Source organism: Orycteropus afer, unplaced genomic scaffold, assembly GCF_000298275.1.
Source record: "Orycteropus afer afer isolate SDZICR_OR568_19922 unplaced genomic scaffold, OryAfe1.0 scaffold00254, whole genome shotgun sequence".
NCBI classification, from domain to species: Eukaryota; Metazoa; Chordata; class Mammalia; order Tubulidentata; family Orycteropodidae; genus Orycteropus; species Orycteropus afer.
In genome coordinates this window covers 1,980,708-1,996,023 of record NW_006921841.1, presented here as the reverse complement: position 1 = coordinate 1,996,023, position 15,316 = coordinate 1,980,708, and the positions used below count along the sequence as shown (strand labels likewise).

At 38.9% G+C, this 15,316-nt stretch overlaps 1 protein-coding gene across 1 annotated transcript in view; it reads left to right on the top strand.

The window, feature by feature from the left end:
• ITPR2 (inositol 1,4,5-trisphosphate receptor type 2) overlaps positions 1–15,316 on the top strand; it is a 724,583-nt gene that overhangs the window by 645,116 nt on the left and 64,151 nt on the right. Inside the window, exons 53-54 of the mRNA XM_007949781.2 lie at positions 8,007–8,137; positions 10,140–10,305. Coding sequence (XP_007947972.1) covers positions 8,007–8,137; positions 10,140–10,305 — 297 coding nt within the window. The remainder of the gene's footprint in view (positions 1–8,006; positions 8,138–10,139; positions 10,306–15,316) is intronic.

The window sequence follows — 15,316 nt, the reverse complement described above, 5'->3', positions numbered from 1 at the left end:
TCCTTTCGAGGAGTGGCTGGTGGGTTTGAACCACTTGACTGGTTAGCAGTCAAGTGCCTTAGGCACTATGCTACCAGAGCTCCTATATTGAATGTATATGAGCACAAAATTTGCAAAATATCATGAGTACTACAAAGAAGGTAGACTGTGCTATAACAGAGAATAACAAGAGAGCCTAGCTATAGGTAGATTAGACAGAGAAGACCTTTCTGAAGAGTAATTATTTAAACTGAGACCTAGAGGATGAGAAGGAGTCAATCAGGCCAAAAAGAAGAAAAAGTACATGAGTGAAGGCCCTGAGACATGTTCAAGGACCTGAAGAAGGCTTAGTGTCAGGTACTCTACTAAGCACATTGTCCATATTATGTCATTTAATCATCACAAAACCCTGTGAAGTGGATACTATTACTGAACTTCATGCTACAGGTAAAAGTGCTGAAGGGCGGAGGCATTAAGTAAGTTGCCCAAGATCATACAGCTACTAAGTCCTTCTAGAGATCTGATTTCAAAGCCTGTTCTCTAACCTTCTAAGTGTCATTGCATCCTTGTTAAAGGATTAATCTGTAGGACAGAGTAGAACTGCCCCATAGGGTTTCCAAGGCTTGAAATATTTATGGAAGCAGACTGCCATGTCTTTCTCCTATGGAGCAGGTGGTGGGTGGGTTCAAACTGCCAGTCCTTTTAGTTAGCAGACAAGCACTTTAACCACTGCACCACCAGGGCTCCTCATATTTTGGCCACATGTATTTAAATGCAAAAGTACACTCAAAGCGAAAGCCTGGCTTTGTTGCACAGCATATGCCACTCAGATTTAAAAATAACTTTTCTATGTCTAAGACCAGGATTAAAATTTAATTTGCAAACCCTATTGTGCAATTGTGATAGTCTCATTTTGTAACCTTGTGGACAGCAGGTCCACATTACAAAAAGGCCCAGACATACACAGTGGCATAGTAACAAGCCTTGTGGTGATTTGGAGGCAGAGCTGCCAGCTCCCGAGGAAGGCTCCTGTGAATGTGGGTAAGGTCATTGTCCCTGCAGTAGAAATTCACCCAGTAACTGGCAACCAACTGGTTTTTTTAAAAAAGAAAAAGAACTTTTATTTCATTTGCTACAGACTTCCCAGATTTCCTGGACAAAAATATTCATACACACACACACACAAAATAACACCAAAAAAAGATCTGATTTTCTAGAAGAGCATTTTTGGAGCAATTTATAATATAAAATAAAAAATGATTTTATTAGTCAAATTTTGAATGTACAGAAAAAAGAGGAAGTTCAAAGATGTTTAACACTTATGAGTAATTCAAATTTAATGTGTTTTGGTATTTTTCTTTAATAGAAAAGATTTATGAATACCAGAAAACAGTCAGCCTTACTGCCACTCTATATTTTGGTTTTTCACCAGGTGCCCAGTCTTTTTTGTTATTATTTTCTAGTTAAAAATGAATTGATGGTACTTAAAGTATTAGACTAACAAACAAGAGGTTTCTAATTTCACTCAGAATGTATCCCAATGACAATCTGTTGCTTTCTAAGAAATGATAGTAAAACTGATCTTTTAAATATCAAAGCAGAAAAAATAACATTTTTTAAATACTCTAATTCAAATGTATTTATTAAAATATTTATAGACTACACCTTATGTTAGGGGAAAATATTTCAGAGTTAATAGAGTGTGTATATATATATATATATATATATATATATTAAATATATATATAGATATAGATATATAGATATAGTATATATACATGCATGTGTATATATATATATATATTTTTTTTTTAATTTTGTGGTTTGGGTGAAAGTTTACAGAGCAAATTCATTTTCCATACAGCATCTCACTGAAGTTAATAGAGTGTATTTTTATTCCTTTCCTCATTTGACATATTTCATTTGTATCATGAATTGAGAAAAAATACTTTATTCTATATTAATGCTTAACTGAAAATTGAGATAATTTAACATATCATTCAAGTATAGAATTAAATTGGGTTAAAAACCATAACTTTTCATAAGTTTAATAATTATTAAGCAGTGATAATGATAAGAATTATGATAGCTATTTATTGAGCCCTAACTGTATACCAGAGAAGCTCATGGTGGTGTAGTGATTAAGACATTTGACTTCTAACCGAAAGATCAGTGGTTCAAACCTTCCAGCTGCTCCATGAAAGAGAGGTGAGGCAGTCAGGCTCTGTAGGTTTACAGCCTTGGATCACTATGAATTGGTATCAACTTAATGGCAGTGAGTTTGATTTTTTTTTGGTAACTTGGTTACCAAACTTTTTTTGGTAGCTCTGGTAGCATAGTGGCTAAGACACTTGCCTGCTAACCAGAAGGCTGGAGGTTCAAACCCACCAGCCACTCCTCGGAAGGAAGGTTGGGCAATCCTACTTCCGTAGTGATACTGCCTCGGAAACCCAAGGAGGGGTCGCTATGAGTCGGGTTTGACTCGACGGCACATAACAACAACAACAACATGTACCAAGCACTGTTCTGAGTTCCTTACCATGCATATATTTAGTTCTTTTAAATGTTTCCACATTAAAACTGTATTTTCACTAATTCTTTGTTTTTGCTCTAACAACCATATCCTTACTTCTTGTATTATTACCTCTGTGTTTTTTTTCATTGTTCCCTGGCAGTCAGATGTATCTTTAATCTTTTCTTTGGGGCCATTTATTCATTCTCTTCCTATTAATGCTCTTTGTTGTTGTTGTTAGCTGCTGTCAAGTTGTCTCTAAACTCATGGCAACCCACACACAAAGTAACAAAATGCTGCCTGGTCTTGCACCATCCCCAGGATCAAGTGCAGATTGGTTGGACACTTGGGATCCTTAGGGTTTTCACTGGCTGGTTTTTGGAAGTAGATTGTAAGGCCTATTCCTTGCAATCAGTCTTAGATTGGAAGCTCCACTGAAACATGTTTAGCATGATAGCAACACTCCAGCCTCCCCTGATAGACCAGTGATGGCTGCCCATGATGTGCACTGGTTGGGAATCACATCCGGTTCTCCCTCATGGAAGGTGAGAATTCTACTGCTCAGCCACTACTTCTCCCATTTGTCCTAATTAAACCTCCTTCTGAATTGTATTACCCCTCAAAACTAGTAACAATTGGGAAGCCCCTTTCCTTCAGTTTCTGCATCAACATCTTCCCCTTAATGATTTGCTATCTTCATACAGTTTTCTAATGATCTAATTGGTATATCCAGTGGCCTTTTCTTGTTTGTCTTTGCCTTTGACTCTTCTGTAATTTTGGCATTTGTTATCCCCCTCTCCTTCTTTAACCCTTTTGTGACTCAGAACCTATACTGCCCATTTTCCTATTCTTCCTCTAAGGTTTAGTGGGACGCTCCTATCCCACTTTTAGTGCATACTGCCATCTCTGTTGAGGGCTTGTATAACTGCATGAATCTGAAGAAATGGGCTTCATCCCCCCAATCCCAGCAGGAGAGGCCCTTTGGCATATATGTGTCCCACTAATTGTGTTAAGGGAGCTCTGGTAGCATAGTGCCTAAGGCATTTGACTGCTAGCCAGAAGGCTGATGGTTCAAACCCACCAGCAACTCCTCAGAAGGAAGTTTGGGCAATCTACTTCTGTAGTGATACTGCCTCAGAAACCCAAGGAGGGGTCGCTGTGAGTCAGGTATGACTCAATGGCAGTGCATTAAAACTTGTATCAAAATCCATGTTACCTCAAAAAAAATTTTTTTCATCCACAGTGCTTCCCATTACTGACACACATGCTTTTAACCAAAAGTTCAAAACAGAAAATAATTCAGGCTTGAAGGGGTTAAATTATTTTCTTACTTAATTTTCTATCACAGTACTCTCCCAGATCTTTGGCTCATCCTACTTTTTAAAATGCCTTGTCTTCTTCTCACCCAATAAACATTAAAATCATCCAACATTCTTTCTTTATCTTCATCAAAACACCCTAAATCCAGTTCTTCCTTCTAAATTGTCTGTTTCTGTGGTCTAATGGAACCATCCTTTTCCTGCCTGGAAACCTCAGCATATTATTTAATGCTGACTTCTTCCTCATGTTTAAAGTCCTATCAGCTCCTGGGCATTCATCCCTTGCATTTTCTCTCACATCCTTTCCATTCTCACTGCCATTACCCTGGTTGAGGCTCATAGCCCATCATGCCTGAATTATTGCAACTACCTCTTAAGTGGTCTTTCTACCTCCAGTCGTTCTCTTCAATTCACCCAGTATATCACTGCTAGACTACTTGTCAGTAATCACTGCTTTGAATATATCCTCCCCTGTTCACAGCTCAAGCTTTCCATGCTGCTCCATTGCCTTCTGAGTAAAATCCAAATTCCTTAGAGCTTCACAGAGAGCCCCCAGTTTATCTCTCCAGCTTTATCTGCCACTCCTCTCTGCATGCATACTGGCCTATTACTCTGTTTACCATGTAAGCATGTCTTTTTCTTCCTGTATCCTGCCATGTGAAATGCATTTCTACTCTTATGCTATTGAGTATTCAAGGATGAAGTCAGTGCCTATACTTTTAATGGACTACTCTCTGATTATCTTCACTACTAAATGTTCCCTCCCCTGTCTGAACTCTTTGCCTCACTTCTGTGGCTTTTATCGCATATCAATTTGTTTTTTTATTTAAATATGTGTTTTATCTTTTACTATTTCACCAAATAGATGGTGAACTAGGGGGCAGTGGTTGTTCAGTGAGAGAATTCTCTCCTTCCATGAGAGAGATCCTGGTTCGATTTCTGGTCAGTGCACCTCATGAAAACCTCTACCAATCTGTCAGTGGAGGTTGTGTGTTGTTGAACAGGTTTTAGCGGAGCTTCCAGGCTAATAATGACTAGAAAGAAAGGCCTGGTGATCCACTTTCAACAAATCAGCCAGTGAAAACCCTCTGGAGCACAACAGTTTGATCCCATTGTGCATGAGATCGCCATCAGTTGAGGACTGATGTGACAGACACTAACAACGACAAGCAGGCAGTGAACCACCTTGTGCCTATTTATAGTTCTCCAGTGCCTCCCCATGACTTTCAGGATAAAGTTTAAACTTCTCAGCTTGGTGTGTGACGTTCTCCATGACATGTTCCCTGCCTGCTTTTTCTCTCACATCATTACCACTTTTCTGCATAGGCCAAAAACCTAACCTTGAAATCTACCTGCAGTTCTACAAATACCCAGTATGCTTGTATGCCTGTTGCCCTTTGTACAGCCTGTTTTATCTGCTTAGTATGTCTTACTTCACTAATTTACTCAGTAAGCACGCCCCTTCTCCAAGACTCAAAACGCTGTCCCTGGCACCACTCCCATCTGTAAGAAGTACTTCCATCATGCCTCCATGGCACCCAGAAACACTGCACTGCCTTTGTGCATCTGCTGACCTATTTTTCCTCCTGGACCCTAAGTTTCTTAGGCAGTGGGATACTTTCATCTTTCCCACCTGTATTTCTAATACTGGCCTAGAAGCTATTGGTGTAGTGAAACGAGGCAAGTTGACATGGGGTAGGGTATCTGGTTATGCAGGTAGGTCTCCACAAGGTGGCATTTACTTTGGTGAATTTACCTTGACTTAGAGTCTGGCTTTCAGCCTGAAGGCCTGGGAACTAGGCATAACACAATGAAGGTAGATCCATCTCCCAAAGGTAGAATTTCATGAACCAAGCTCATAGAAGACTGTGTACTGATCATATTTGAGCAAGATGGCTGGACTGTTGCTGGCATTGACCTGACCAGGGCATTGTCCCGTCTTTACATGCCACATAGGAAACCAGTTCTCTCGGTGTAAATTTACATTCGGTCTATTTTTTTTCTTCACAAGCTAATCACGTTATGAAATTATGTGTGGATTTTATGAGCTCACCACTAACAGAACAAGCAGCTTCATTTCCAAATTCTTGGGAAGAGGTGGGAGCACCTCCTTGCAGCTTGTTCTGATTAATCTGGCACTTAGTCTCTAATAAACATTTGTTGTGACAAGAGCAACTAGTTATTGAATGTATAAATGAATGCAGATCGTGCTGCTAGAGATATGATAGCTTTGATTGAAAGTCTAACTGTTGTAAGTAGCATATATTCCAGATGGCCTCATTATTCAAAAGCCATATTTCTCCTTAAAACTTTCTTACACATTTCTAACTATTTCCCCTCTCATCCTTCTTAGCTATCGTGTTAGAACCCACCACCAGGCTTTGAGAACTTAACCAGCACAGTACAGCCTAAGCTTTCTCCACTGCTTTCTCTGGCTTCCTTGTCTACTGCTACTCTGACTGCTACCATCACAAGCCATACCCCTTCCTCATTACTCCTTCCCCCTAAAGGAGTTTTATTTCTCCTACTTTCTAAATCAGAATGTGCCTTGGGGTTCTTCTCAAAGGTAAGTAGTCAAGGACAGACTCTGCCTCTCACCCCTAGCAGAGGTGAGATGTGAGATGGTGCTTTTTGTACTTGACCATCTCTGAGTTCTGTTCTTGAGGTACATCCTACCATATTATAAAAAGAAACAGCTTCAGGTAAGATAAATATATCAGGATCTCCTTAGGAGCTCTGGTAGCATAGTGCCTAAGGCACTTGACTGCTAACAAGAAGGCTGGTGGTTCAAACCCACCAGCCACTCCTCAGAAGAAAGGTTGGGCAATCTACTCCCATAGAGAAACTGCCTTGGAAACCCAAGGAGGGGTCACTATGAGTCAGGTTTGACTCTACAGCACATAACAACACCACAGCAGGACCTTCTCATCCATATGATACTAAAATAGAGTCAAATCAGAAGAGGAAAATGAGTCATTTCATAACAAAATTAACTAACAGGTTATTGGTCTCGGGTCATGTAAATAAAATGAGAGTGTTTTTTTTTTTTTTTTTTTTTTTTTTTTATGGGAGGGAGGCGCGTTGATATTGTCTTTACACTAGTGTGTTAACATATAGAGTGTTACTATACCATTCCAAAATTTAAAGCCAAGCTCTGGTGGCATAGTGATTAAGCCCTCGGTTGCTAAGTGAAATGTTGGAGTTTGAACCCTCCAGTGGCTTCACAGGAGAAAAGACCTGGACATGTTTTCCCATAAAGATTCAGCCTAGGAAATGCTATGGAACAGTTCTACTCTACCATATAGGATCTCCATGAGTGGGAATTGACTCAATAGCACACAGCAGTAATATGGTTAATTAACCTTGTAATAAGAAAAATGGATTTCTTCTCACTTGCCAATATTAGGAAATCCTAACTCTAATATCCAAATTAGTATGAATTTTTTCTATTTTAGTTGGCATGAAAATTATGTCGTAATTTAATAACTTTATCTTTTAAAAGATGAAGCTAGTGGTTATTCTCTCATAGTATATCTTTTTCTCTCTCTGTTTCTCCGTAAATAGTATTTTACACATAAACACATTGTGCTTCTCATCAGCAGCCACTAATTGGTCATTCAGAAAACTTAGACACTGAACCAAAATCATGAAGTTATAATATCCATCCAAATACATAAACTCCTGCTGTGTGTGTGTACGTGTGTGCCAATCTCTGTGCAAAGTGTTACCTTAAACATAATCCTTACATAAAGAGTTTAATCTTTAAACAACCCTCCCCATGTCACAGATGAAGACATTAAGATTATGTGATTTGTCCAAGTCCCCATATTGTGACAGAGAAGATCAGAAGCCAGGTCTTTCTGGCTCCTTGGTTCACGTTCTTTCCCCTACAATACTTTTGTCTCCTGAGTTGTCTGTGTTTTCAGGAGGTGGTCCCACAGTCTCCCAGCACCACAGCAATGTACAATGCCTTTTTATATCTTGCCCTTTTTATTACCTATGGGAAAAAATATTTCAGGGCAATACATGTACGGATTTATTCCATGTGTGTCAGTTATGTGCTGTCACATAAACAGATGTTATGTGACTTTAAAATATTATGACACCATTATAAAGAAATAGATCTTTGGAAATATAATAATAATATACTCATTAAGTGTAAGTTTGTTTCATGTTTAATTTATGTGTTTTGATAGGTGATGAAGAGTATGAAGATGGGATTGAAAGGACATGTGACACTCTCCTTATGTGCATTGTCACTGTCTTGAACCAGGGCCTCAGGAATGGCGGAGGTGTAGGAGATGTGCTAAGAAGGCCATCAAAAGATGTAAGTGGAAGGAAATACATTTTTTCAAGAACCACATAATTATTTTTTTAATTTTACTTTTTAAAATAACATTTACAATATGGTTTTTGTTTTCAGGGTAGTACACTGTGTCATTTGTTTTAAAGTATAATCAAACTTAAACTCACTATCATTGAGTCAATTCCAACTCAGAGTGACCCCCATTGGGTTTCTGAGGCAGTAAATCTTTACAGAAACAGATTGCCCCATCTTCCTTCCACGGAGCAGCTGGTGGGTTTGAATAGCCAGCCTTCTGGTTAGCAGTTAGGTACTTTAGGTACTATGCCACCAGAGCACCTTAAAAGTATAATGGTGGCTATTAAAACCAATTAATTATATACTAGGATTGCCAAGAAACAGCTAATGTACTAAACTTAGGTATGTTAGTAAAGTTATGAAATTTATCCAGGTTTGATCTGTGTACTGTATTACTATAAGGAAATCATGACTGCAAACTTTGTATAGAAGTTAACTGTTACATAAGTAACAGAAACTAGACTGCCACTTGTCTGTCAGGCTTCTCAAGGATGAAGATTTACTCTGTGCTTCTGCATAGGAATAGCCTCCATTATTTATCCATGATGAATATAAAATTTGAACAAAATCTAATAGGATTTCATACATTAAAATGGCAAGGCTGAAAATTTTCTCACTAGCTACAAAATCTCATACATCAGCATTGGAGATCTAAATCTCTCCATTCTACAACAGGCTAGTTGTATAATGTTGTGAAGTCATCTAGAATTTTATAACCTCAGGCTCCTCATCTATAAAACAACTGGATTAAATGATCTCTAATGTGTATTTTAATATTGTTCATCATTGGAAACAAGGTTGAACTGCATCTACTTGACACTCTCACTGACGTCGAGTCAGATATGACTCATAGTGATCACTACAGAAGTAGATTGCCAAACCTTCCTTCCGAGGAGTAGCTGGTGGGTTTGAACCACCAACCTTCTGGATAGCACTCAAATAATGCCTTAGGCACTATGCCACCAGAGCTCCTATCCTACTTCAGAAATTGCCAAATCGTACTGTGTTTTTATGCAATAACACACTACTTCTGCATTTATTTGTCATCCATCCCCCCAAGGTATTTTTGTAAATGTGATATGGTGTGTGTGTGTGTGTGTGTGTGTGTATGGGAGCTCTGGTAGCATAGTGGCTAAGGCACTTGACTGCTAACCAGAAGGCTGGCGGTTCAAACCCACCAGCCACTCCTCGGAAGGAAGATGGGGCAATCTACTTCCGTAGTTATACTGCCTCGGAAACCCAAGGAGGGGTCGCTATGAGTCAGGGCTGACTCGACGGCACATAACAACAACAACAATATAATATATATATTATCAACAATATAATATATATATTATATATATATATATATTATTTTTATTTATTTATTTCTTTTCCTTACAGCAACAGGTTAAAAAAAATTTTGGCATAGTGTACTTATGGAAATACCTGGGGTTGGAGAGTGGGAACAGTAGGCAAACAATGATAGAAGGTGCGTGTTATTTGTGTAAACCCAAGTAGGTCCTCTTTAGCTCTCTAAGTGCTGACCTTTGGAAGTGGGGTTCAAATGTCTTTTGTGTGGTTTCGAGAATAGGGGCCACCACAACAAAATGCAGTCAACAGAATGGCAGAGTAAGGTAGTTGCTAATGAAAGATAAGACCTTCCACTGGAAAAAGAATGTGTAAGTCATAGAAAAAAGAAAGTGTTCCTGAGAAATGGCTAGGAAGTTTTTATCACAACTCCCAAAGAAAAGAAAAAGTAAGATAGAAAGTGTGTCTTATTTTTTCAACTTGGAATGCTATTTTACATTCATATAGCAAACATTTATTGCATGTATCTTTTATGCTAAACAATGTGCTAAATCAACATATCTTGAAAGTGCATATATGTATTTACATATATATTTTTTATTTTATATCTCTATCTGTATATATATGTGTACATATATATTTTTTAATTTTTTTTCAGGAGCCCTTGTTTGCTGCCCGGGTGGTTTATGACCTTCTGTTTTTTTTCATTGTTATCATTATTGTTCTTAACTTGATTTTTGGTGTCATCATTGATACCTTTGCTGATCTCAGAAGTGAAAAACAGAAAAAAGAAGAAATTTTAAAGACAACCTGCTTTATCTGTGGTAAGTGTCCTCAAGATGGTAAAATAATGTATGAAAAAACTATACAGCAGAAATGGAGGGCTAGAATGACTTATTTATCATGCTTTTGGAAAAATTATTCAAAGTGAAGACTGGACAAAATTCAGATTATATAACTGAGCATTGAACTAGAGTTTTATGCTTTTATAAATAGATGGAAGGATTATATGTCAAAGCTATCCCCTCATTATTTCCATAATTTGTATGATTCTTTGACTATAGAATGTGATCCAAAATGCCCAAAGGTTCCACAGACTGACAAATAGGTTTTTAATTTACTGTGGTAGCATAGTGATTAAACACCAGAATTTCTTTTTATTTTATTTTGCTAGATTGTAAATCCAAAGATGATTTTTCCAGCAGCTTGAACTTCTACTAATGAATATCACTCTATTTTGGATTCTGAACGGTGCCTGCTTTCAGTTTTTAAGTAAATTCTTTTTCTTCTTCCCTCTTTCCCTTCTTCCCTTACCCCCTCCCTCCCATCCTCTCTCCTTTTCCTTGTCTCCCTCTCTTTCGATTATCCTGTCTTCTTCTCCCCTTATCACCAGCTCTCTCTGATCTACTCAACTGTCTCTGTGCCCTCATCATTCCTGTTGGTTCCTCCACCTCTGTAATGTATTGCTGTGCTTTCTGCCCTCAGTTGTTTCTGTAGTTGGCCTCCCATAACCATAGAATCCTTCCCCGTCCTTGAATTATCACCAACTCCAGGTTACACTCACCATGTATTTTTCTATATTGCTAAAGAACGTTTTGGAAAAAGTCACAAAACAAGTACAAGAGCTTCACCACATAATTAGTCATCATAATTTAAATTGGGCCCTGAATATATCCCATTCCCTCCTTAGTTCATCTTTTGTTGACTGTCTTATTACTCTCCATGGATCTATTAAAAACTTTCCAACATTCCTCCAACAATTGAAAATGTACCAGGTAATAATATCAAGTGCTAATTACAGAAAAACAAAAGTAAATAAAACATACCCTGGTCCAGGGTGTTCACAATCAGTTGTGGGATACAAGCACAATAAATACCATCCCTCCTTAATGTGTTAAGAGAAATTATGGAGGAGCTTATGGGATGCTGCAAGTAACCAAAGGAGAGGCACCTAGTCAGGTTGTGGTTGTGGTTGTTGTTGTTGTTAGTTATCATTGAGTTGGTTCTGACTCATGGAGACTCCATTTATAACAGAACAAAATGTTGCCGAATCCTGTGCCATCTTTACAATCATTGATATGCTCAAGTCTATGGCTGTGGTCCCTTTATATTCTGAGTGCCTTCCCACCCAGGAGGCTCAAATTCTAGCATGATATCAGCCAGTATTCTATTGTGAGCTATAGGGTTTTCACTGGCTAAGTTTTGGAACTAAACCATCATTCCTTTCTTCCTAGTCTGTCTTAGTCTGAAAGCTCTGTTGAAACCTTTCCCCCATGGCTGGCCCTGCTGGTGTTTGAAATACCAGTAGCATAGCTTCTAGCATCATAGCAACATGTAAGCCATCACAGAACCACAAACTAACAAATGGATCCAGGTTAGGTAGGGGGCAGAAAAGAAAGAGTTGGGAAACTCAAGAGTTGGAAGACCTTGACTGCGCTCAAGGTAAAGGATAAAAATGAGTTAACAGATCAAAGAGGGTAGAAACATAGGGGATAGCATAAACAAAGGAATAGAGAAGAAGGAAGAGAGCGTGATGATGTTCTCACTTACTCTAAGTAGCTCATTGTTGCTGGAGAGTAAAAGTTCAGAGAAGGGCTTACCAAGAGATGAGATAGGTAAGATGATGCAAGGCCTGTATGTTAAGCAGCTTGGAGTTAAGTCCATGAGCCATGAAAAATTTTTAGGGAGAATAATGCAAGGTCCAATTTTTGTTTCAGAACATGGTGACAGCTATTGGAAGGTTGTTCATCAGGGGACAATACTGGAGGGAAATGAACCAACAGGAGACGATTGCCATAGTCCAAGTGAAAAATGATAGCTTAATCTAGGAAAGTTGGTGGTAGCAGTATTAAGGGTAGAGGGACAAAGTCAAGAAATCTTTACAAGATAGAATTTTTAGATCTTGGTGACTAGGAGTAGATATGAATGATAGCTTGGGTGACTGAGTTGATGGAAATATGAACAATTGAGCTGGAAAATAGAAGAAATACAATTTAAGGTAGGAATATCTTGAGTTCAGCTTTGGAAATATTGAAAGGGGGTGGATAGTGGACATCCCACTGAGATTCATCCAGGACATGGATGAGAATATAGGAGTCTGAACCTCAGAGGATGAGTCTAATTAGAGCCAATAACTGGGGAATCCTTATCTTGTATGTGACAGTAAAAGCTTGAATGTGAGGGAGACTCCCAGGGAAGCATGTAGGGTGAGAAGAATACAGCTGGAAAATACCAGCATTGAAGAGTTAGTAGTAGAGGAACACATAGAAGACATTAAGAACTTCAAGGCAGAATGATGTGTGGAGAACCAGCAGTGTGTGGCCATGAAGAAGTGAGGGGAAAAAACAGCTTTGGGAAGAAAAGAATTATCAGCTGTGTCAAAGCAGAGGACTAATGACATATGAACTGAAATAGAAAGTTTGGATTTCTTATTTAGGAAGTTTTGGTGATGTTAGGTAGTTGTCTTGGCAAAGTAAGGAAAGATAGCCTGCTACAATATGCTAGGGAGAGACTTGCTGGGAGAGAATTGAAACAGAAAGAAGAGTGTTCTCTTTATAAGTCTAAACTAGAAGAGGAGAGAAAGATTGAGACATTGCTAAGGAATATGTCAACACAAAATTTGGGGGGTTTGGGGAAGAGAGAAATATACCTAAAGACTGAGAATACTCCTTCAGTCTCAGAAGGTAAATATGCTTCTTACCTTTTTGAAGAAAAATGAACCACACCTAAAAACTACTTTTTATTTTCTCTATGTGAAAGTTATTTCCACTTTTTTTTCTTCACATTATATGTATATATATCTTCATATGCACACACACACACACATATCCACCTCTTGATAAATATGGAAACAAACACTCAGATCTCATCAACAGTAGAGTCAGGATTTGAACCCAGAGCTACCTAATACTCAAGTCTTTTAAGTTATACACTTCTCCTTAAATGATAGTCATAATCAGGTTCTTACTCAAGGATAATCAAGCCTGGAAAAGATCTGAGTGGAGGAGTCAGTATTACAGGGCCAACCCACTATGTGGAAGCATGAGTCCCATGGGGAAAAATGATGCTGCCCTCGACAGCCTTTCTGAGTGTCTCATGGTTCTACTTTACACCACTTCTCCTAAGCTATTTTCTTTATGATCATAATGCTCATGTCAGTACAGTACTTCTGAAAAGGGATCTTTTTGGAAGAAGATCCCTTTGTACCAGAAAGATGGGATCCCCATTCTAAGACATGGTTCTGTCTCCCATATTCTAACAACAAAAAACATGAAAATATTTCTCATCACTAAACCACAATTTTTGCTTCTCTAAGCTTTCCCTTCACTGTCAACATTCTCATTAAAAAGCCTATAACCTATAAACTCCTTATAACACCACAGTAACTCTCATCACCCAGTTGAATTATTTCTCTCAAGTCCCGCCATTAATTACCTGCTGACCTTTTCTTCCACCTCTGATTGCTCATTCTCTGATCCCACCACAGGTTCCTATTCCTTCTCCCAGTCTCTGGCTTCCTTCTTGACCCCTTGTCTCTTCTCTGCTCTCCTCTTTGAATACCACTTTTATGCAGATTAGTGCCGAATATGCACTCCTAGCTCTGGCACCTCCCCAGGCTTTTGTCCTCTGTTTTCAGCTGTGTATTAGGCATCTAGGCATGCATGTCCTATTGGCAGACAAACTCACACTATATACAAACCAGTGTACCATCCCTGTCTATCCCTTTCCACTAACTCAACTCCTTATCCTGCTTCCATATTGCAATTAATATTATCCCATTGTACCTTGAGGAGCTCTGGTGGTGCAGTGATTAAGACATTCAGCTGCTAAGCAAAAGCTCAGTGGTTCAAACCCACCAGCCACTCTAGGGGAGAAAAATGAGGCAGTCTGTTTCTGTAAAGATTTATAGCCTTGAAACCCTATGGAGGCAGTTCTCCTTTGTCCCATAGGATTGTTATGAGTCAGAAGCAACTCGATGTCAGTGGGTTTGGTTTATTTTACCTTGAGTTATCTAGGCTGGGAACCTCACAATCACTTTCATCATCTCCATTTTCCTTCCCCAGTTGCACTTACACCACGCGCTGATGAATCTGCTTTCACGGTCTCACTCACATCCACATATTTCTGCTGCCGCACCTTTACTTGTCATACTGTCAAAGCAGCCTGCTCAGTGTTGCCAGACTAATTTTTATGATTTGAGTTTATAATTTCCCTACTCAAAAAACCATCAATAGCACTGTGCGTTCTGTAACTCTAAAACTCTAATTTTCCTGGTACATCTGGTATCCCACATTCTGGCCCCTTTTTTCTTTGCCTACCTTTTCACCCATTAGGCTCTCTGATGGTGTAGTGGTTAGAACATTCAGCTGCTAACCAGAAGGTTGGCAGTTTGAACCCACCAACTACTCCACATGAGAACGATGAAACAGTCAGCTTCCATAAAGATTCACAGCCTTGGAAACCCTCTGGAACAGTTCTACTCTATCCTATAGAGTGGCTATAAGTTGGAATTGACTCAATGGCAGTGGGTTTGGTTTTGGTTTTGGTTTCACCCATTGTTCTCCTATTTATAGGTCAAGCTTCAATTCAACTGTATTTCTCACCTTTAACTTCCCAGCCTCTCCAAGTGTTCTCCTTTAAGGTGTTTCCATTTGGAATGGCCATCTCCTAAGCTATTAGACTCTTGCCTCCTCTCTGAGGCCCAGCTCTCATGCCATTATCCCATGAAGCTTTCTCTCATCTTACCATCCAGAAGGAAAAGTGCCTCTTCTGAAGTTCTCACATCCCATTCAGCTAAATGGTACTGTACATATTTCTAATCATCTCATCTCCTTC